This window comes from Lingula anatina, chromosome 9 (assembly GCF_051362555.1).
Source record: "Lingula anatina isolate TDL-2025a chromosome 9, LinAna3.0, whole genome shotgun sequence".
Classification (NCBI taxonomy): Eukaryota; Metazoa; Brachiopoda; class Lingulata; order Lingulida; family Lingulidae; genus Lingula; species Lingula anatina.
In genome coordinates, this window is record NC_141775.1 from 18610505 (window position 1) to 18633934 (window position 23430).

The 23430-nt window shown below is 36.0% G+C and overlaps 4 protein-coding genes across 4 annotated transcripts in view; 3 read left to right on the forward strand and 1 right to left on the reverse strand.

Moving 5' to 3' along the window:
- Positions 1-23430, forward strand: part of LOC112042630 (uncharacterized) — a 168254-nt gene that overhangs the window by 46335 nt on the left and 98489 nt on the right. The gene's annotated exons all lie outside the window — the stretch shown is intronic.
- The window catches only part of LOC106168747 (uncharacterized), a 45839-nt gene that overhangs the window by 1471 nt on the left and 20938 nt on the right, over positions 1-23430 (forward strand). Inside the window, exons 3-7 of the mRNA XM_086995895.1 lie at positions 14837-14961; positions 15342-16512; positions 17184-17233; positions 17562-17732; positions 22592-22811. Of these exons, the coding sequence (XP_086852021.1) occupies positions 14845-14961; positions 15342-16512; positions 17184-17233; positions 17562-17732; positions 22592-22811 (1729 nt within the window). The 5' untranslated portion in view covers positions 14837-14844. The remainder of the gene's footprint in view (positions 1-14836; positions 14962-15341; positions 16513-17183; positions 17234-17561; positions 17733-22591; positions 22812-23430) is intronic.
- On the forward strand, positions 38-10260 carry LOC147760066 (uncharacterized). The gene is made up of 5 exons (XM_086995903.1): positions 38-404; positions 2701-2818; positions 3046-3161; positions 8864-8995; positions 9404-10260. The coding sequence occupies exons 1-5, from the start codon at positions 176-178 to the stop codon at positions 9694-9696; spliced, it is 888 nt and encodes a 295-aa protein (XP_086852029.1). The 5' UTR covers positions 38-175; the 3' UTR covers positions 9697-10260.
- LOC106156649 (uncharacterized) lies at positions 10947-14446 on the reverse strand. The gene is made up of 4 exons (XM_024076435.2): positions 13944-14446; positions 12991-13131; positions 12249-12585; positions 10947-11917 (listed from the first exon to the last, which is right to left on the reverse strand). The coding sequence occupies exons 1-4, from the start codon at positions 14222-14224 to the stop codon at positions 11360-11362; spliced, it is 1317 nt and encodes a 438-aa protein (XP_023932203.2). The 5' UTR covers positions 14225-14446; the 3' UTR covers positions 10947-11359.

Genomic DNA, 23430 nt, shown 5'->3' on the forward strand with positions numbered 1-23430 from the left:
ATTAAGCCAGGCTTTACAAAGCCAGTGACCTAAAAATGGCGGACGTACATGAAAGAAAACCGCCTAATCTTTTAATAGTCTCTCCGCCTCCCCACACGTCGTCCCTGCGGGGTACAGTAATTAAATCTCGGCTCCGTTCGCCATGCGGAAGCTACCTGAGAAATATTAAGTGCGCATGCTCATTGGTCTTGGGTCAGCTGATCAGCTAGTTCCCCTTCTTCAGTTGAAAGAACGCACGCGACGAAACAACAACGACATCAGCTATCACAAATTATCATCAAACATGCCTGCCCAGCGGTCAGACAATTGGACAAGACAGGAAACTGTAGCCTTGCTGAGCATTTGGGGGGAGGCAAATGTTCAACATCAATTAGAAGACGGCAAACAAAGAAACATTCATGTATACCGGTGTCACGTGAAGAAACCGTCGTCGTGAATAAACCGTTCTGACGGATTATTCACGCGGGGGTAGCAGTCCGTGAATAAACCGTCGTCGTGAATAAACCGTCGTGCCGCGCTGGTCATGCTGCTTACCTGGCCATTGTTCTCCGGTTTTATTACGCAATTTGGAGGCACTGTACAGTGCACATATATCCCCACATATATATATATATCACACCTTACCTGGTTATTGTTCTCAAGATACACCAATTAGGCCCTACTACAGCTGTTGTAAGAACCTAGATGAGATCGTTCAAATTTTGTCCTTTGTATTGTGGGTCAAGTTTATCTGTTAGTGTTAGGTATAAATAATTTTGTTTAGCTACTATTTAGCCTATGCATTTTTTTTTTTTACTTTATGTTAATAATATTTTGGTCTGTCTTGCCGAAGTAGTTTATTGCGGTAACCGTAGACAGCAACCAGATCCTAAAACAATTAAGACGAGAGAACTTTTAACCAACATACCTGGGTAGCCTTGTGAGTACACAGATTGTTGATATTTAAGAAATCCCTTAAAGAATTTTCAGTTGACTTCCATGCCAACTTCAGGAATATATTTGAAAAATAGAGATTTAAAGTTAAGAAGTAGGCCCTATTTATTGATACAGACAAAAATCGCAATTAAATGTAATTTAATGTTTTTTCCATTCAATTCTAGTGCCAAATGAGACTTGGATGAATTTTTGAGATCATGTATGGTATATGTCCACCAATTAAAACTAGTCATTTCGTGTCCATTACTTGTCATGTGTTTTGTAATCATTGCAATATTAAATGAACTTCGCTGTCTTCATGTTTTACATATAAAGAACCAGTATTATCCTCAGCAAAAAAAAAAAAAAAAAAAAAAAAAAAACTGTATAAAAATCAAACTCAATTTATTGTTATATTTCTCATTGCTTTATCACAACATGAATGATAAATGTTCACATATTTTCAAAAAAAAAAAAACAATAATAATAATAATAATAACTTCTAATTAGATATCAAACATCTTTTTGACACACATTACAACATGACAAAATGTGGCCAAAATTTCTTTTCAGCCATCATTCAAATGTTTTCATAATTTTCTTAATTTTGCGCACAATTTTGTACAGTTTTCAACCTTTTTGAAACAATATGTTAAGGATAAATTTACATTTCAGAAAATGTTTTAGACTTTTGTTCCCACCAGACGTTGATAAAACATCCTTAAATGTAATTGTAATATTTCTTATTTTTTTATATTTTTTCAAGTTTTTAATGGCACTATTTCCATGTACCCTAGGTTCTAGATTTAGGTATTGCCAAATCGATCTTGATTTCATATATATATAGCACACTTCAGCAATACACCGTAAAGCTAACACATGAAAAGGTTTAGTAAAAAAGCTAGCTTTATAGTGTCCTGACCCTCAGGGCATTCCTATGTGGTTTTCTAGAAATTTTAAAATGTGCTAATGTTTAAGATTAGCAAAATTAAAAAAGAACACAGTATATTATACAAAATACAACATGTTTATTTGGTGATGTGAAAATATAGAACAATTACAACAAGTAATCATCACAATACACACACACACTATAATTTTAAGCTATTTTCTTCTGCCAATCAATCTGAACAATGAAATAAAATAAATGTGTTAAAGCTTTATGATATAAAAAAAACTGACTTGAAGGTGGACTGTTGGGAATGCGTCGACCTTCTCACTTTGGACGTGTAACACACCTGTGAACATATCTAAAATTATATAATGGGCATTCATACGAGTCTTACGACGACTTTCTGCAAACGCAGTCACATTCACGACACTGACAAAGTTGACTTACAGCACGTAGCTACATATGTATTTCCAACATTTCGCCGTAGAGGAAGTTATATTATTGTCAAACACACACTTTCTCTCGACAACAATTACTGAACTCTAAACTGAAAGAACGTTGTAGTGTGAAAACATTTATACTACGAGTCTTACTACAACTTCATCACAGAGCAAAACAGTTCAGTCACGATCACAATCTCAGTAATAAGGGCTGTGTCACACGCTTCCTTTGGTGTTTATATAAAACTTTTTCAACATTCCTCCGTGGAGTTTATTATAAGATTATCAAATACATACTCTCTCATGGCAAAAACCACTGAATTACGAATTGAAAGGTCACTAGTTCCAAAAATACCTACGACGATATCGTCATACCGGAAGTCCCTTCTTTCAATCTACACTCAATGCGCATGTGCAGAACGGTTTCGTCACGGCACGGGTCTATCACGCCACACCGGAGGATAGCGGAGAGGTTACAGAGGGAACATGGATTTGAGAGAACTGGAAAGGAGTGTTTAGAAAAAGTGAAGAGGCTAAAGGAGCTGTACAAAAAATCCAAAGATCAAAACAAGTAAGTCGCAAGAAACGTTTAAATCAGTGGCACTCACATTGTGTATCAAGATTTGTTTTGGCTCACGGGGATTCAATATGGTCGGGTATTTGGGGTCTCGCAGCTTTATGTAGCCGATGTCAGTGCCGTTTACTATTGGCCTAGTTCTAGAATAACGAAGAAGTCCTTCCACGCAGATTTTCATATTCATAATTACTTTTAGGTAACTTTTACTTTCTTAATTTTAGCCGGAGTGGAGCAGCCCCAAGGACATTTCTCTATTATGACCAGTTGGACGCCATATTGGGCAATCGCCCCATTGAAATGCCCACACGTCTGTTGGAGTCTGGAGTTGATGATGCAGGTATGTTATGATACTTTGTTCTTCTTCTAGCTTTACAGCTGCCAGTGTCACTGCAGTAAACATCCCAATTAAGGGAAGGGCACCAGAGCTAGGGTCTTTGTCACTGTTGTGTTCGTGCATTTTCCTACCTTCACCCGGTGTGCTCTCCCTGCGCGGAGAGCGCGCAATTACGGTAAGTACTGCGCACACCAGGTGGAGAGTCCAACTTCCCTGCCTGATCCCGGTGAGTACAACTCAACCACAGCTACCGTGCAGACGTGTACGGTACAGACGACAAAAAATAATCAGAATTGAGACACAATACACAGTGATCTACAATCTCACTCCGTAAGTAGAACCAGTGAATACTTTATTGGCGACGAGGCATTCGTAACTTGTAATTTTGCGGGCCTAAAGCTTAGTTTTCGCTGCGATCTAGCTGAAAGTAGATTACGCGGGAAATTCCTTTGTCTAACATCCTTTTGAATAATTGGGTGGAGCGGCGGTCAAAATTGTAGTTTCAGTTTTGGATCATAAAGGTTACCGCTTCTGGAGACACTGGTATTTGTTGCGTATCTACTGTATTTTCAGTGCTTACGTGTGTGAATTGTGATATAAAGGAGACGTTGGTCTCATTCCCCTGTGTGTTGTTATCAAAGCTGAATTTTCCCCAAGACTGAGGTGCACACGTAATATTTTAGTTTCTTTGTTTCTTTAGTTTATTTGAAAGAATAAAATATTGACTTCAGTGTTTTTGTTGATTATTCTTTTGTATTTTAGATAGGATTCTGAACAGAATTTCTGTCTAAATTCAACTTATTGCGTTGTGTGCCGAAGTCTTCCTTCCCCGAATTTGAATTAACTGTACGTTTTTGGATTCTATTTATAGTGAATTTCGCTATAAGCTTGGAAGTGTATTGTGCTTTGATAGGTGAAATTATTTTGAATCAATTTAATTCTCGCTTACAAATGTACAATGGCGAGTGCATCAAGGTTGCCAATCAATCGTGCGACTTACGATGAGCTCGTTACGCTGCCGGGTATAGGTCCTAAACGTGCAGAAAGGATAATATACGCTAGAGAGCAAGGGATCCCCGTGACCAGATCCAACATTTTGGAAATTTGTGGATCCAATACCGGATCAAATAAAATCAAAAATTTCTCTTTTGGGGGTACTCACAGCAGTGAATTAGGATCTGAAGTCAACATGGGTGACCTAGACCCTAGCGTATTATCCACTCAAAAAACTCATTACACAACTTCTAAAGTGACTTCCTACATTCAGCATGAAGGAAGAGCGGCTGCTGAGAGATATAGGGCGGAATTTGAAAAAATTCTCAAACTGGGTGAGAAAATTCAACACCAAGAACAAATTTCTCGCAGTAAAAATATAAAAAACGCTGCTAATTTTTCACCATCAACATATTCTAAATTAAAATCTTGTTCAAAATCACATTTTCACTCAGCTATTGACCCAAAATCTTTCACATCGCAGCCAGCCACTTTAGCCTCTGAACACGACATTTTTGCTCTGCCTATTGAGAGGCTGCGTGCCAATAACAAAGATAAAAAAGTAACATCTTCTGTGCATGCAAAGTCTTCAGGCCGCGTCATGAACCCTGATACTGTTACTTCCTTTCCGAATGGTAAGGACAGTAGTCGGCACTTTGCTCCGTCTGTCCATAAGGGTGATGTGAATTGTGATCTGTATCAGTTTCATGTTCCTAAACCCGGAAGGCGGCAACGACATGTTGAGCAAAATTTTGCCGATACAGTTCAACAAAATCATGAATACCGGTCTAGTTCAATAGGAAAACATTATACGCGCCCTAGAATCTCGCCTCCCGTTTTCTGTGACGAACCACTAATTTATGAAAGGGATAACATTGAAAAAGAATACTTTCGGCTACCCAAACCAGAAAAAGTAGGTCCAAAAAGTAAAAAGGACAGAGTAGACCCCAGTGATTTACCTAAACAATTATCGTTTGACGGAAACAGTGACGACTGGGAGTCTTTAAGAAAAAGATATGAAAGTTATCGCCAGATAAAAGAGTGGTCAGAAGACGAGTGTCTGGACTACCTTCTGTGGTGTCTTGAAGGCGAGGCTTTGGCCCTGTATAATAGCCATCTCAGAGCAAATAAAAATGTGTCGTACACATCTATAATGAAAGAAATGGACTTAGTGTTCGGGATTAAAAAACATCCCGATTCGGCTCGCCTGGCATTTCTTACTGCCGTTCAATCGCAAAACGAAACGTTAAACCAATGGCTGTGCCGCGTTTTGTTATTGGTCAGAGATGCTTATCCTGATAAATCGGAGTCTTTTAGGACAAAAGAAACAATATCAAAATTTTGTCAAGACTGTATTGATCAGGATGCTGGGCGTTATACTAGTTTAAAGCATCCAGCAAGCATCAGCGACGCAATAACACATATGGTGGACTATCAACATGTTTGTAAACCCACGAATAGTCAAAAAGAAACAAGAAAAATTCGTGAAAAAATTCAAATATGTTCTCTTGATCTTACAGCTAGAGAAAATCAACAATCTCCATCTGAAAATGTTGAAAAACTAGTTGAGTCCATCATAGAGAAACGTGTCAGCCAGCAGCCAAAATTGAGCACAATTCAATTTAATTCAAGGGCTGACTTGGAAAAAACGGTTGAACATTTGGTCAGGAAGTCCACACCTAAAACATCAAGTGTGTGTTTCTTCTGTAAAAGAAAAGACCATTTTAAAAGAAATTGCCAGAAATATAAAGAGTTCTTAAAACGAAAAATTACTGAAAAAGAACTCGCAAAACAAAAGCGAGCTGATAACGCTGAGTCATTTAAACTTAAGGTTCGAGCATCGAGTACATGTTCAAATACACCGTCTCAAATGCATGGCACAGAAAAACCTCACCTAGTAGAACAATCATTGCAGCAAAATCAACGTAGGGGCGTAGAGTGGGAGTCTGATCCTAGTATAGATCAAAATCCTAGGCTTTCAGGCAATTTTTCGTCCATTAAGTGGTCTCGGGTGTAGATCAGTGGAAAAGTGGACATGGGCGCGCAGATTTCTGTAATGTCAGGGAGAGTGTATTGCGCGCATTTAAGGTTAGCCATCAGTTTTAAGTTGCCTCGACCTACTATCTCTTGCTGCAGGGAATAATCGGAAATTAGGAAAACGGGTTTGCATACATAATTTTGAGTCATTTTAGAATCAGTTGTTGTACATGTAGCACCAATGACAATTTTAAAATTGAATGCATATTTTCAGTGCAAAGTTTTCTGCAAATTGACGGAAAAGATAAAGCGGAACAAAGGATTCGTAGATCAAAGAAATAAGAGTAGCACCAGTACGTATAGGCCTAGTAAAAAGAAAAGGATAGTGGAATCCCCAAAAAATCGGAACATGATTCCATGCGAAATCTATAAACTGGCTGAAAGGTAGTCATGGATAGAAATAAAGAGTAAAATGGGGTTACTGACTCAGAGAATGGTGCTGTCCGAAAATTCCGATCAATAAAGAAAACTTCATGCGGTAAAGTCATGTGGTAGCTGCAAGTGGCAAACACATTTTGGAAACCTCTAAATTGGATTGATATTAGCTTAGGGGGGTGGATTGTAAAGTTAAAAAAAAAAAAATCTGTGCCTGCATTATCAGTTACAAAGCTGATGAGACAACATGTACCGATGTACCGGTGGGAACACCTGAAATTATTCATAAAATCAGCTGTTTCTAGAACCGGTATCGAATCTTAAAATACGCTTGTGGGATAAAACATACTAGTGGAGGTTTTCATTCACCCTCCTATAACTGGTAACATCCCTATAACAAGTGTACACCCGAACCAAGACCTAACTTGTGGGATTAAATTCTGCAGGGGTTTCAAGTGTTAATTCCCCTAATTTCGAGAATATCCCTAGAACAAGTAACCGATTGAAAAGGACTAAATGTCACAGACTCTGAAGGTGGGTGGAAGCACTAAGGGCCCTTCAAGTGCCCCATTCACTGGAAGACGTTTGTAAAACTAAAAATTAACACAAAACTACCGGTAGTATAACATCTTTCAAGACTCCAAACATCGGGAGTCCAAATTTAAATAAAAATGCTGGTGACGTTCACATCGGGCTAGACTCTTCGGGTTGCGTGTCTCTAGTAAAACAGGTTATCCCTGGACATCTGGAAGTGATGTTTAAAGTATCTAAAGGGAATAGTGTAGAATCAAATTTAGAAGGGGTGTTTTCTAAATTGAAATATGTTTTTACTAGAGACAATTTTGATCTTGGTCGGTCTTAAGTCACTCAACGTGGAAATGAAGCCGAGAATGCCGAATCCCTTAAATCGCGTATGCGGTGGATGCTTGCGTGTGTCATGCAGAAAGCATAGGGGGCATTGTTAACGGAATGTTAACAACCGGATTCATGCAAGGCTGACAAGAGTCTCAGTTTGTGTGGACATTAGCACCAGTGTTAAATAAGAAAACGTGACGTCACGGTTAAAAATTTCCAATGGGGAAAATTAAAAATATTGCTAGCAATATCCTTAAAGAATTAGACTATCACTTTGTGATGTAGTTTATTTTTGTGTTTAAGAAAAATGGCTACAGTCTATTAAGATCAATTAATGGACTATAACTGTTATGTAGCTTATTTCTGTGTTAACACATGACTACAGTCCATATGACTATCACTCTGTGATGTAGTTTATTTTGTGTTAATAAATCGCTACAGTCTATTGTGATCAATGGACTATAACTGTTATGTAGCTTTATTTTGTGTTAACACGTGACTACAGTCTAATTTGATGAAATTTTTGAAATACCGGGATCTTATTTTTGCATTCCATTTTTCTTTTCATTTATTTATAAGAATTTTTGGAACGGACTATCACTTTATTTTTGGTGATGTGACTGGCTGGTGAATGAACAGCTCATCACAGTCTGTTCTGCTGTTTATTTATTTTTTGTATTTTTCTTCGGCGGACTATCACCTCGGTGATGTTGTTAGCACTAACAGCTAATGACAGTCTGTACGAATATTTCAACTGGAATCCACTTTATTTCATTTATCCAAAGGAATTTTAAGTTTGTACATGGACAAACATGTATTTATAATTAGCTCCTTTCAAATAAAAGTGGGGGGAATGTTGTGTTCGTGCATTTTCCTACCTTCACCCGGTGTGCTCTCCCTGCGCGGAGAGCGCGCAATTACGGTAAGTACTGCGCACACCAGGTGGAGAGTCCAACTTCCCTGCCTGATCCCGGTGAGTACAACTCAACCACAGCTACCGTGCAGACGTGTACGGTACAGACGACAAAAAATAATCAGAATTGAGACACAATACACAGTGATCTACAATCTCACTCCGTAAGTAGAACCAGTGAATACTTTATCACCATCGAAAATTGCCAAATTAATTAACCTGTCAGTTTTCCCAGGTAACAAAGACCAGGAAACTGACAGGTTAATTAGCTGCCTACTTCCTTGTTTGCTATTGTGGACACCTGTAATTGATAAGTCCATTTACAATTAAAGTTGTGTAGTTGGTTCCCTTCACTGAGTAAATGGCTCACTGCATGAATTATATAGAAAGTTATTTTTAAATTGTTTTATTAAATTTACCAAGCAAGCTTTGGGACTGTTCAGGTGACATTTATTAACAATAGGATTTTATTTGTTTATTATTTTTTTATGTCAATGAACTTGTTTATAGCCTGATATCTCATTTTCTTCAGGGCCACTAGAGAGAGCAGAGGAGGAAGAAGAAGAAGAACAAACACAAGATGACGTTGATGAGACAGAAGAAAACTTGGTCACCCCTATGCGGCCTCGGGCAGGCAGCAACACTTCAAGTAGCAGTGGGTCAAGTATGTTATATATTTGGTGAAACCCGCAACAAAAACTTTTCTTCAGCTCATACACATTTCTGTCACTAGTCCACATTTTGTGTTTCACACTTTTGGTACAGCAATATCTTAAAAAGTGGTATGTATGATATATGTTAAATACCCAGACCATACATTATATAGGTGACATATCAGTTTACTTATAGAATTCAGGACATGTGCAGTGTCTGTAGGTCAGACATGTACTGTAACCTAGCTTTCAGTTTGTGTTAGTCACACAAATAGTAAAAATCTGCTTTCTAGAAGTCGAGAGAATTCAAGTTAACATGAGAAAAAAGTATTTTTTAAAATTTGTTTTATATTACTAAAACGTTTCTAGTTTTAAAATTGTACCTTGCAAATGTTTCATACATATAATTTTTCTTTCAGGCTCTAGGAGGAAACGTAGGCTGACAGGGGAAGATGTGGATGTGATGCTAAAAACAATGCTACAGAAGCAAGACGATGAGAGGAACAGCTGGGCTGAACTTCAAAAGGAGGTTGAGGAACGTCACAGAAAATGGACCATGGAGCTGGAAGAGAACAGGCAAAGATGGCTTGAAAATATGGAAGAAAGGAAGAGGCGATGGATAGAAGCAATGGAGGAGAAAGAAAGCCATCGCCGGAAGGAAGATCGGGAACATGAACTGAATGTATTAAAGCTCATAATGAATTCTAAATAGAGAATTTTTTTTTTAATTTATTTATTTCCTTAACATAGAAGGATAGAAACAGTATATTATTTAAGGAATGAAGGAGTATATTGGAAATCATTAATGTTTTCCCATGAAAGTAAAAGCTCATTAAGAAATATGATACAGAGATCTTAGAACTAATTTATAAGAGTTTGCTAAAATAAATATTTGATGACAATATATTTCTCTACTTCTTTTAAACACCAAGTTTTTTGATGGGCTCATATGTATATATCATATTTTTTAATAATCATAATACATTTCTTATCCGTTCTCTTTGTGAAACTCCTCATTTTCTAATATAGTTAATTTTGTATTTTATTTTTGTCTTTACCAAGCAGGTGTTTCTGTCCATAATGTTCTTACTATTTCACATTTATAAAACAAATGTACTGTTACTGTATCAGATTTACAGGGAGAGCAGGTTTTATTTGGAACTTTTCCAATTTTATACCAAAAATCTCTAGTGGCTAGAATTGTGTTTATAATAATGAACTGGAAACATCTCTTTTTTACAATAATGAATGAAATAAATTGTGTTAACTATCTATAGTCAAGTCTTGATTATTAAGAGTGTTCACCTTGAAAAGAAAAAGACCATATTCAATAACTGTATGTGAAATTTTACTTTCGAGTACCTCTGCAAGTGACAGGCTTTTTATATCTTATGCTGTTGTGAAAAATTATCACCAGTTAAATTCTTTTTTGGAAGGGGGGATTTTTTCACGATTTAGATCCCTGTGAATTTGTTAATATAAAAGGGATAAAAACTCTTCGTATGAGATCTATATTTCACAATACATACATTGTGAGCAACTTATAGAAGCAAACTATATTCTATTATACCACGAAAACTGCAGTTATAGCTATTATCTGATATCTGAGCTCGTCTCTGGACTAGGTAACCTCCCTTGATGGCTCGACTCTCTTAAGATATAACATTCAAAATATGAATAGAAATAATACCTTTTCTAATTGTAGGCAAGTCTGGGTTAATTAAGGGTGCCCACATTGAAAAGAAATAATCTATGCTTCCATTTTTTTTTTTTTTTTTGGGGGGGGGGGTGAAACAACCAGATTTGTGCAGATGTTTTTCTTTAAGAGCCCCAAGACGATGGATGTTTTGCACTAGTTACAAATGCTGTATTTATAAATACAAATCTTCACCAGTTAATAACTTTGGCTTTGTGCATCTGATCAATTTCATGGAATATGCAAATAAATGAAATCAGTACTAATAAAGTAATGAATTATATTTATTACTACTTAACAATAGCAAAAATACATTTGTCTTTCTGTTCATGCTAAGTGCATACAGCCTGCTTCAAATTTAAATTTAATCTGAAATTCAGGAAGTGACAACAGCATTAATACATATCCAGGTAACTGGAGCTTTGCATCTACCTTCAAACAACAAAGTTACACAATTTCATGTGTTTGATACAACCACGTAACCCAAATTTTCTTTACTTTTCTACAGCTAGTAATGAACATCCAAACTTTCCAAAATTCTACATTGATTTAAAGGACACCATCTCATCCCTATTAAATACCAGTGTGCTGCAAACCATAGCATAGCACTAGGTAAAATATATCACGTTTGTGGTCCAACTTTTTTCAAGACTGAAAACTGAAGGACAAAACTGACACCTTATCTGTTGTTAAAATACTGAACATAGGCTTCTCTTATGGCTTTGGCATCATACTGTCTCATGTCATGTCCTGGTTGGTATCCATTATGATTTCGATCTTCCTCCACCAAGTCCATCCACTCCTGGTCAAAGCCTTCATTGTGAACCATGACAACATTATGCAGTGTAAAGCATGCTAGGATCAGCACTGGCACAAATTCAGTTTCAAAATTTACCCTTTGTTGAAGTATTTGCCATTTCCCTTTGCATCTACCAAAACACCCCTCAATGCACATTCTTCCTCGAGAGTGGCAATAGTTGAAGTTCCGTTGTGCTTGAGAAAGGACACCAAACTCTGAAAATGTTTTTAACAGCCAAGGTTTGAGGGGATAGGCAGGGTCACCTAATATTAAAATCGGCACTTCTACTCCATTTATCAGTCGACTTGTCGGGGGGAATAAAGTCCCACTTTCTGCCTTTTGAAAGATGCTCGACTTTGCTAGTACTCTGGCATCATGCACTTGGCCTGGCCAGCCGGATACCACATGCAAGACTCTTAGTTCATGATCACATATCACCTGTAACGGAAAGATGAAAAATGTATGAAATGTGACAAGACTAAAATAATATAATAATAAATGCTGCTTCTAAAATCCAGTGAAAAATTGCTAAATATTAATAAGAGTCTGAAATAAAACACCAACATTTGAATCATGTTCCAAGACTTTCATAAAACGCAGATTAAGCACCACCAAAAGGTGTAGCTATGTACTGAGAATACTGTTAACTGTGTATTTGTAAATTATGGGGTGGAATAGGTGTAACTGTACTTAGTGGACAATGTTTGGTTTTGTATGAAACAAGGCCTCTACAGAGAATCCTGCATGTTGTATATTTATTATTCTTTACCTGACTGACAATGGAATAAAAACTTTTTCTGTTGTAGTAATCGATCTTGTGTTCGCTTGGAGCAATAATGGGCACGTGTGTTCCATCAATAGCCCCTGCACATTGTGGAACACCCCATTTGGCCTCAAATCCCTCCACAATATTTTGTAGTCTTCTCCCACTGGGCATCTGAATGAACTTAGGAGAAAGATGGGATGCTATTGCCTGCACAGTTTCTCGGAAAATGTTGCAGGCTGAAGATATCCCAACTCCAAACAAATGCCCAATGCTTCTGTATTCCATACCAGAGCCACATATCCAGAGAGTCACTGCAACCCTGAGTTCAACTGAATGACATCTAGGAAAAACAAAAATTGTTGTTATTGTACAATATTATGTAATGACAATTCCCCAGTTTGGGTTATGAATATAAAAATATTTGAGCTTATAATTTCCAATCATGGCAGTGATTATCCCTGCTATTGGTCCATATCAGTTGCATTACTGTTTTGTTATTTATTTACCACCAACTTTGGAATTACACAATTTTGTATAAGAAAAAAAAGTAAGTTTATGCTAAATTACCCATATGCCTTTTATATAACAATAAAGCAACATGACTGTATAATTGACAGTAGTCTGTACCCTTTAGATCAACAAGAAGACACCACTGTAATATTTAAACTATATAATGCAAATTTTACGGGGAATCATATGCATTCCTGTTCTTCAAGTTATTCTTCAAGCATGTACTGCCACTTACTTTCTGTTGGAGTTTTTCTCCAGAAAAGGTCTGAGTTCAAGGCAAAGATACTGGAATGTTGCTCTTTTCATTCGGAAATTTTCCATCCAATCTCCATCCGTAAAAGTCTGATTCACTATATATTCCCACCAGTGGCTTGATCTAAAATATAATTTTAAAATATACATCAAGATGAAAAAAATCCAATTCTGACTGTCTAGAAAAGACTTTATATTTGCTTTCATCAAGGTTAAGATATTTTGTTTACCTATGAATAATACTCTAAATGTGCAAAATAATACAAAACTACTAGTGAAATGCATGAAAAGCTAGATACAGGAGAGTATTATGATATACGAAAGGGATTGGTCTGCAGTGATTCACCTGTGCTAACCTGCAGTAGCTGGTCATAATAATAATAACAACAATAATATAATAATAATAATTATATTAACGTCTCACATTTTAAAAATAAAACTCACCCTCCTAAGGGTTATGAGAGACTAAAAGCTGTACTGCATTTAAAATTCATTTAAGTTCTTCAAAATTATAACTTATCAACAAAACACATAAAAGGTATATTAAATATACTTTTCAAGCCCTCTTTTCCACATCACTGCATATACTTTTTCAGCGGTATAAAATTGTATTTGGTCGTTTAATTGGCATAAGGAATATAAACTTTTCATAGTCATGAAAAGCGGTTAAAAGCATTCCAAGTATTTGTCTTATTTTATTTGCACGGTTAAAAAACTTTTCTCCAATGTCTTTTATAGAGCACACATTTAATTAAAAAATGTTTCTCACACTATATTTCCTTTGAGGAACAATAAATGCAAGTAGTGCATTTCAAATACAACGACATCGGTTAATTAAAACCATGTTATCCATGCCATGGTTTCACCTCTTCTTATCATAAGTATTTTACCTAATTTTATTCTATCACCAAAACAAAAAAGGCGCATGTCACCTACCTTTCTTTCATCCAAACAGTTCGATCAGGCGTGGGGAACAAGGCAAACATCAGCATAAGAACGAACTGCGCCCTTTGACGAGACTGCATACGCAAAAATTCTGCCCACCTCCAACTACGTCTACTGGGGCTGTGTAGTTCTGTGAATATCTCTGGTGATATTATCTCCGTAGATAGTCGATTCGTTGCTACTCTACGGGCCAATTCATTCCTTTTTCGTCTCTGTTTTGACCGATAATAAAACAGAAGAGCTTTTTTCCTTCGAACGCCTTCAGCCGCCATTTTTCTTCACCACGAGTTTAACTGATGAGCATGCGCACTTGATATTTCTCAGGTAGCTTCCGCATGGCGAACGGAGCCGAGATTTAATTACTGTACCCCGCAGGGACGACGTGTGGGGAGGCGGAGAGACTATTAAAAGATTAGGCGGTTTTCTTTCATGTACGTCCGCCATTTTTAGGTCACTGGCTTTGTAAAGCCTGGCTTAATTCGTTGAGAATCCGCTCTAAGCTACTCAGGGCCCTCATGTAAATAATGGCCTGTCAACTGTGTGTAATTTCTTTATTAAAAGACCCACATTTTTAAATCTCTCTATTGCTCTTAATATATATTTATATATATATCATTGAATTTTTAGTAGTGTTAATTTTAAATTGTTCCGATGAGTGTTTTAGATTTTAATATTGTAGTAATTTTAACGATTTTAGTTATATTATCCATTGTAAGCCGCCCAATAAGAAACATTATTATTATTATTATTATTATTATTATTATTATTATTATTATTATTATTATTATTATATTAATTGGCGCTATTTTTTAGCAATGCTGAGGAGATAACACTGATTAATATTCATCTTTGCAATAACCTCAAGGCTTTATATGTATTTTCAGAGTTTATTATGTTTTGGTTAAACTCAATCCATATGCACACTATTGGAAAATTGAGGGAAGAAGACAAAAATGCCATGCCATACGTCTTGATTATTGGAACTCATAAGGACATGTTATGCCCACAGGTGAAAACGCTTTTCTTATCACAATTATTCAATTACTACCATACTTATTCTATGTATAATTTGTATCCCTTCAACCATATCACATTGCGATTCCTGATGAGTGACTTAATTATTTAGAACATTTTCACTATGTGACTATTTGTGGATGGCATGATTTAATGTTGGGGGGAAAGGGTGTCCCTTGCCCACTGTACCCTATCCTAATTTTATAGGTTCATTGCAACATACCCCATTTTTCAACTTGAACGAAGTGGACTATATCATATACACATATATACATGTACATACACACTGGTAGATGTTTTCTTTCGCTGACACTTAAGCATTATTATATAGTAGTGAAAAACTACAAAAGAATCTTAACATCTTTTCATTCATAGGGCGAGGTTGAAAAGATTTTTGATAAACTCAAGAAGTGTCTCGATGACAAGCAGGTACTCAAGGACCACGTCTACCGATATTTTGCCATAAGCAACTTGGCCGAAGACGCTGAGGAGTTTGCTGAAATAAAAAGAGCGATCGAAGATTTGTGCGGTTATAGCAGCGACAGTGAGGCTACCGTTCAACATCTTCCAGTGAGTTGGATTAAATTGGAAATGAATTTGGCAAAGAAGAGTGAAGAAACACCCATCATAACTATTGAAAAATTGATGGAAATGGCGCAAAGGGTAGGACTCCCTGATGGAGAATTACAAGAAAAATTCATTCCTTACCATCACCGTCAAGGCGACATCCTACATTTTAAGATTGATGGACTGGAAAATGTCGTCATAATAGATCCACTTTGGTTAGCAGATGTGTTTTCTGCCATCATGACCCCGGCCAGCATTCACTCTGGATGCAGTCGCGGCCATTTCCTGAAAGATGAGCTTGAAAGAGGAGTCCTAAAAGAGGAGGTATTTGATGAGTATCTAAAAGAATTCAAGATGGACGAAAAAAAGACTGAAATCATTCGACTTATGCTGCATTTTGACTTGATGTTAGAAATATCCCAATCAGTTGAAAACCCTCTGCCTGGACATGGAAAAAGAAGATTCATCGTACCCAGTATGCTGGTATCAAATAACATTGCAAATGAGACAAATCCGCAGAAATATTTGCTAATCGCATTCCCTCATATTCTGTTTCCTACTGGGTTATTTCATCGTCTGACCATCCGTCTTCTAAGGAAGTATAAAGCTCAGCAATATAAAAATAACTTCCCAGTTGTCGGGTTTGACAGCGCCTCCTTCCGCCTGGCTGATAAACAGTCGGTGCTGCATCTCGCCGTTGAAAATAAGGCCATGAAGTTGTTTATAACTAACGCCACTGGACTCCCTCCAAAGACTCGCGTGTACTCAGAAGCAAGAAAAACAGTTGAAAACGAGTTGACAGTCCTTCGGGATACATACTGCCCCAGGATGCATTTTGGCTACAGCATCAGGTTAAAAAATGACGGACCCAATATTCCAATAAATGCACATGACGTCCAAACAGCCGATTCCATATGTGTGTATGTAGAGAACTCTGAAGCGTCGGTAGATTTAAGGCCATATCGCGTTTGGTTTTCCGGTAAGCAGTTTGAAATATCACGTAGTGTTGTTGTGAATAGACATTAGGCCCTATGCTATTTTAACATAGAACATGCATTCCATGTCAATTGGTTCACAGATCTTAAGATTTTAAAAGATCCCTGATTACACAACATGTAATGTCTGAAACCAGATACCATTAGAAAATTTAGGTTTGATTAGTTTTAATTTTCAAAGTAATTTATCTGGAAAAAAGTATTAAGGATATTTCTGTTTTGTACATATATTTTTGAAAATATTGATTTTTTACACAAACACTAATGACATACAATGTTAGTTATTTCTTATGAATACTCAATTGTATATGCAATAGACTAAAAAATGCTCAATTAGAAATTAATGGGAAAATTTATATTAATCTACCCTTCTTAAATGAACTAGGTACTTGTTTGTAACATTTTTATTAGAAACAAAAGGCAAGATATCGTATTCAGATTTTACTCAAACATGTTATGAATTAGCAACCTGTGATAACAAGTCATTAGAAACATGTCAGTGAGAAATAGAACCAAAATTAACAATCATTTCGGAATGACACTTGGATTTTGCAAGGAAAAGTACGGTGTATGATAGGACATAAAGTATTTTGATGGGGCCCTAGAGGCCAAGTACCAATATATAATATATATTAGGCCAATCTTACCATTTTAGCAGCCCCAGAGAATCAAGACCGTCGTGCAGCCAAGTGTCCTGAAAACGAGGCAAGTTGTGAGCTTTTAAATGCGTTTGTGTCTAAGTACTGCGCAGCAAACACAGAACGTTATTATAACGTTACCATATCATATGTCCAAAAACATTTTGGTAACATTATAGTAACGTTCTGTGTTTGCTGACCATTATCCTCACTTGCACAAGTTTTAGTAAGACCATGAAATTAAATGTACTTGTATATACACAAGCATAAGAAAAATTGGATACACTTAGGCATAAATGCGCACTTTTCACTCTGTTACACTTGCTATACGACCTCCGATACAGGTATTTCTAATGATAAATTTCACATAAAGACGGTGTATGTGTGCGTTTCAGTACAAGAACGATTCCGAACCGAGAGGTCGTGCACTCATTGTCAACAACAAGACATTTTCCGTGGACTGGCTTCGAGAACGTGATGGTACCGAGGTAGACGTTGTTGCCTTGAGGAAACTATTCCGTTACCTCCATTATGAGACAGACGTTATCAGTAACCTGACTGCAAACGTGAGTTCATTAATAAGATCATGGTGTGTTTGTAATAAAACGAACATTGTAAAAGCCAAATGGCTTTTAGGTTTCAAAGACTAACATACTTTTTGGTGATATCTAAATATATTTATCAGTGATACAAAGATGATACAATTGATACTTGAACCTTTTGGTTCAAAACAGGTGTTGTCAAACAAACTTTTGGGTCACATTTTATTATGTATATCTATTTCACTGCAATACATTTTTCTACTAAAATGAAGCTTTTCACTCGTTTCTGTTCATTGCATGTATTTGTATTTATATGAGAGACGTATGGTACACTGTATAGTTATACAACATTGGTCAAAAAGGTTGTCCCACCCCTATTTCCATTTACTTTTATTTACAAATGATCACCTTACAGCTGTAAATTGTTAGAAGTAGTGCTTTTTATGTACAGACACATCTACATATAGCCATTATCTGCGTCTGTCATCGCCGTCGTCGCTGTCGCCGTGCACTTTTACCGATAACACGATAAGTGGAAAACTGTTTTGTCTTTTGGCTTGAAACTTACAGAACTGATGAATATTCATAATACGCAGGTCAAGTTCGAAAATCAGCATGATCGGGTCACTTATAGGGAATTTATGCTGTTTTTTCACTTTTTTCAGCATATATACAGCACCGATAACACGATAAGTGGAAAACCATTTTACTTTTTGGCTTGAAACTTACAGATCTGATGAATATGATCTGATGAATATTTATAATACGCAGGTCAAGTTCGAAAATCAGCATGATCGGGCCATTTTTAGGGAAGTTATGCTATTTTTTTCACTTCTTTCAACATATATGCAACGCTAATAACACAATATAAGAAAAACAGATAGGCCAATTGTCATTATACTCACAGGAGTAGTCAAACTAACTAAAATGCAGGTTGAGTTCCAAAATCAGCATAATCGGGCCATTCTTTTAGAAGTTATGCTGTTTTTTCTTATTTCCTCAGATTCAATTGTTAGGCATGTTAACAGTCTCATTATTGAACTAATAGGATACGTAAAAGTGTTTGTTTGACATTTCCTGCATCTTAATAACATTGTTAGTTGATTATGTAAAAATGATGGTAAACTTGTTATTGTGTATTATGTTATAAAGTGTCAAAAATGGAAATAAACAAATATCATTGCAGTTTCTCAGATTCAATCATCTACTATATTCATTATCTCAGAATGGAGGAAATTGGACATTTAACACTGTTCTATTGATATTTTTCCCCATCTCATCAATTTTCTTAGTTAATCATATACAAATGGTAGAAAACTGTTTATTGTTTTATGTTAAAAAAGTGTTTTAAAAATGGAAGTAAACCCATTGCAGAACAGTGCTGTCTTGTTTCAGCATATATGCAGCACCGATAACACGAAGAGTGGAAAACCATTTTACCTTTTCCCTTGAAACTTACAAAACTGATGAATATTCATAATACGCAGGTCAAGTTTGAAAATCAGCATGATCGGGTCATTTTTAGGGAAGTTATGCTGTTTTGCACTTTTTTCACCATATATGCAACACTGATAACATGATGAGTGAAAAATCATTTTACCTTTTGGCTTGAAACTTACAGAACTAATGAATATTCATATTACGCAGGTCAAGTTCGAAAATCAGCATGATCGGGTCATTTTTAGGGTAGTTATGCTGTTTTTTCACTTTTTTCAGCATATATGCAGCACCGATAACACGATAAATGGAAAACCATTTTACCTTTTGGTTTCATACTTACAGAACTGATGAATATTCATAATACGCAGGTCAAGTTTGAAAATCAGTATGATTGGGTCATTTTTAGGGAAGTTATGCTGTTTTTCACTTTTTTCAGCATATATGCAACACTGATAACATGATAAGTGGAAAACCATTTAACCTTTTGGTTTGAAACTTGCAAAACTAATGAATATTCATAATACTCAGGTCAAGTTTGAAAATCAGCATGATCGGGTCATTTTAAGGGAAGTAATGCTGTTTTTTCACTTTTTTCAGCATGTATGCAACACCTTTGTGCTATATGACGGTACTGTATGGATAGCAGTCTTTAAAATTGTCCCTTGGGTGATCACTAATTAAATTAAGGTCTATAAAGTCACTTGCCTACTCATTAATTTTCAATTGGCCATTAAATGAGATTACATAAAACACTCCTTGAGATTTCCCTGTAAAGTCCCATAGGTTTAGCTCTCTTAACTGTGTCACAAAATTAGGATTTGGTGATAAATGTGCAGATAAATGGTGTTTAACATTGCAAATAATTTACAACAAAAAGAATGTGTTATGCCAACATGCTATAGATGCGTAACAGTGCTTTATTTTTCTCAAACTTGGTGGGGTTATTAATATCAAGTTAATACAGCTAGATTAAAAGTTTGAATAGCAGCTTTATTGGAATTTTTTACGTTTTATTTAATTTTTTTTAAATTATTTTTCAAACACTAGCATCTTCAAGATGTGATTTTATACTCCCATCCACCAGAAGTGCTGTGCATTTTCTGTATTTTTGTATATAATTGTTATTTCTTCAGATTTAATTCTTAGCCATGTTAACAGTCTCATTATGGAACTAATAAGATATGTAAAAGTGTTGTTTTGACATTTTCTGCTTCTTAACAATATTGTTTGTTGATTATATAAAAATGACGGTAAACCTGTTATAATATTGTGCATTATGTAATAAAGTATCATAAATGGAAAGGAACTCATCATTGCAGTTTGTCAGATTAAATCATTCACTATGTTCAGCATCTGCAAATGGAGCAAATTTGACATTGAAAATTGTTCTATTGATATTTTTCCTATGTCAACAATTTTCCTAGTTGAACATTTAAAAATGACAGTTTATTGATCATTTTGTTTTAAAAAAGGTGTTGAAAATGGAAAGAAAATCATTTCAGTACAGTTATCTCTTGTTTACATTTTGGCATTTTGAAAGTGTGACTCTGAACTTCCATGGCCTTGAAGACCTTCCCAAATCACATTTTCTGAATATTCATGATACTTTTATTTTTTTATAAAAATTTGATGGTCATTATGCTGTTAAGTATTATGTTTTATTGCATGAAAGTTGAAGAAAACCCTATTTTGGACACTGCTGCCAGGATAGCGATTAAGGGAAAACCATGTTACTTACGATACTGAAACTTAGTGAAAAGTTTCATAAGACAGAAATGCGCAGCTTGTGTTTGAAAACCAGTGTGATTGTTTTCTGTTTTGGAGGCAATGCAGGTTTATAGAGTGCTATACTGGCATTTTCAAGTTGTGACTTATCACTCCCATCTGCCAGGAGCCCTGTACTCTTACTTTGTAACATTTTCTGTATTTTGTTAAGTTACATGAATGATTCTTAGGATTGACATACAGCCAAAAAAAAAAAAAAAAAAAAAAATTAATAATAACATATATATATATATATATATATATATATATATATATATATATATATATATATATATATATATATATATATTATGAGTTTAAGCAATTTTTTTTTTTGTGTGTAATTTTCACTGTACCTCATTCAGGCATTTCCAAAGTTTAACTCTTATCAGCCTGACACCTTAGGGACTATTTCCAGACTCTATCACGCTAACTGTGGATCGATCTATCTCCATGGGAATTCTCGCTAAATTGCAATCAATGTAAGTGGCTTAGTTGTCTGTCACGCCTACTGAAACTGGCATGCCAGAATCCTAAGACTCTCAAACTGAAAGCAATTTAGTGAGAAACCCCTTGGAGTTGGATTGATCCTGTTAGATTGATCTAGGTATGGGAACTTGGTCTAATGCTTGATACACCTTTTACTTTCATCCTAATCCAATGTTTTGCAGAATAAGAATTTGATGTTGGCTATGCAGTTACAGTAAGCATAATACATTAGTTCATCAGAATTGACAGTATCCTATTTCCTGCGTTTTTATTTTCTGGTTTTTGTCTGTACATTTGACAGCTTTGCTGCCTTGTTATTACGGATACCGTGTCTAACTTGATTAATGGTTTTAAAAATACAAAATAGTGGTGAAAATATACATATTTTATACCATTTAGTAAAATTTATAAGAGGTACCCCCTAAAATCGACTGTTTCACTGTGACTTCTACAGATGTAAAGTAATGTCTATAAAATTGAAAAGACGCCATCAAATTTCACCAAATTCACACACAATAAGCATTAGGGCATGCTTGTTAAAGGTCACGTGCCTAACAGCGTGCACGTGTGTGTCTGCCGCGTACTGCAATTATCTCCTGTAGACGGCGCGACAAGCCTTCAACACGGGTTACAATTCTGCTTTGTGGGATATTGTCCGATTCTTCTTAAACAAGATGGGGGATTTGGCCCAGGTTTTTATGGGGTTGGTTCTTTACATCTGTAGAAATCATAGTGAAACAGTCGAATTGAGGGGTATCTCTTATAAATTTAACTAAATGGTATAAAATGTGTATATTTTCACCACTATTTTGTATTTTTTTTAACCATTAATCATGTTAGACACGGTATCCGTAATAAAAAGCACTATTTCTAACAGTTCACAGCTGTGAGGTGATCATTTGTAAATAAAAGTACATGGAAATGGGGGTGGGACAACCTTTTTGACCCATGTTGTATACAGACAGACATGGCGTACAATCTACATATATACCAGCATATGTCCGTCCTCGGTGGCTACTGCCTTTCACATTCTCTGTTTGCGTCAAGTATGAATTGATGCTGCCATTTTGCTTTACGCTGACGTTGATAACCCAATTCCGTACGTACCACGTCTCTGCAGTCATTGCATGCTATTTCGTTTGAAGTACACTGTTTTTATGTCACTTCTTCTTTTATTTTAATGTGTAAAGGAAATGAAGGAAGAAATAGAACAAGAAAGTCAAAGAGACGATCACAAGATCTACGATTCTTTCATCTTGTTTCTACTGAGCCATGGTACCGAGGGTGCTGTTTATGGAACGGATGGCGCTCCTTTACCCTTCAAATATATCAAAGGCATTTTGAATAACAGGAACTGTCTTGGCCTGTCGGGCAAACCGAAAATGATATTTATTCAGGCTTGCCAGGGAAGTAAGTTATGGAATGTATTACACAAGCTTGAATACCTGCGATGAAAATAACATGCAAAATTATTAAACAAATGTATTGAGATATTAAACTGTATTAACAGTTTGTCTCCTTTAAATTATATTTAGCCACACGAAACGAATACGCTTAGTATTATGTAATTGTTTAATTAGTTAAAGGATTTGCATCATGCCATCAGAATGGCCTGAACGGAACATATTCTTCAGAAAACATGCCCAACTAATGATATCTTTATCCAAATACACAAATTAAAAGCTCATTTTGTAAATTTTTGGCTTTAAAAAACGTCCTATTTGCTCGGCCTGGGAGTTAATGAGCTACGTGGTCACGTGGTCCGATGACGACAATCGAGCCACTGGAGAACAGAGCGTGCTTAGCTGTCAAACTGAGCTGCATTGTCTACCTATAAGATGACTTCTCTGGCTTCTGATAAAGTTTATACTCATTCAAATCTCTTACCCGAGGGGTCTAAATCCTCGTGAAGCTGTGTAAAACCATTTCCCGTCTAGTCAATTCTTAAACAAGCATTTAATTATGGTTGTCCCAAGTTGTATAAAACACTGCATTTGAATGAGTTAAAGGAAATGTTGATTATTGCATA

Excerpts from the sequence above, each read along its gene's own strand:
- LOC147760066 (XM_086995903.1), top strand. The coding sequence starts at position 176 with ATGCTCATTGGTCTTGGGTCAGCTGATCAGCTAGTTCCCCTTCTTCAG. Across the intron at positions 2,819-3,045 it reads AAATCCAAAGATCAAAACAA|CCGGAGTGGAGCAGCCCCAA; the intron begins GTAAGTCGCAAG and ends TCTTAATTTTAG. Across the intron at positions 8,996-9,403 it reads TTCAAGTAGCAGTGGGTCAA|GCTCTAGGAGGAAACGTAGG; the intron begins GTATGTTATATA and ends TTTTTCTTTCAG.
- LOC106156649 (XM_024076435.2), bottom strand. The coding sequence starts at position 14,224 with ATGGCGGCTGAAGGCGTTCGAAGGAAAAAAGCTCTTCTGTTTTATTAT. Across the intron at positions 12,586-12,990 it reads GAGAAAAACTCCAACAGAAA|ATGTCATTCAGTTGAACTCA; the intron begins GTAAGTGGCAGT and ends TGTTTTTCCTAG. Across the intron at positions 11,918-12,248 it reads TTTATTCCATTGTCAGTCAG|GTGATATGTGATCATGAACT; the intron begins GTAAAGAATAAT and ends TTTCCGTTACAG.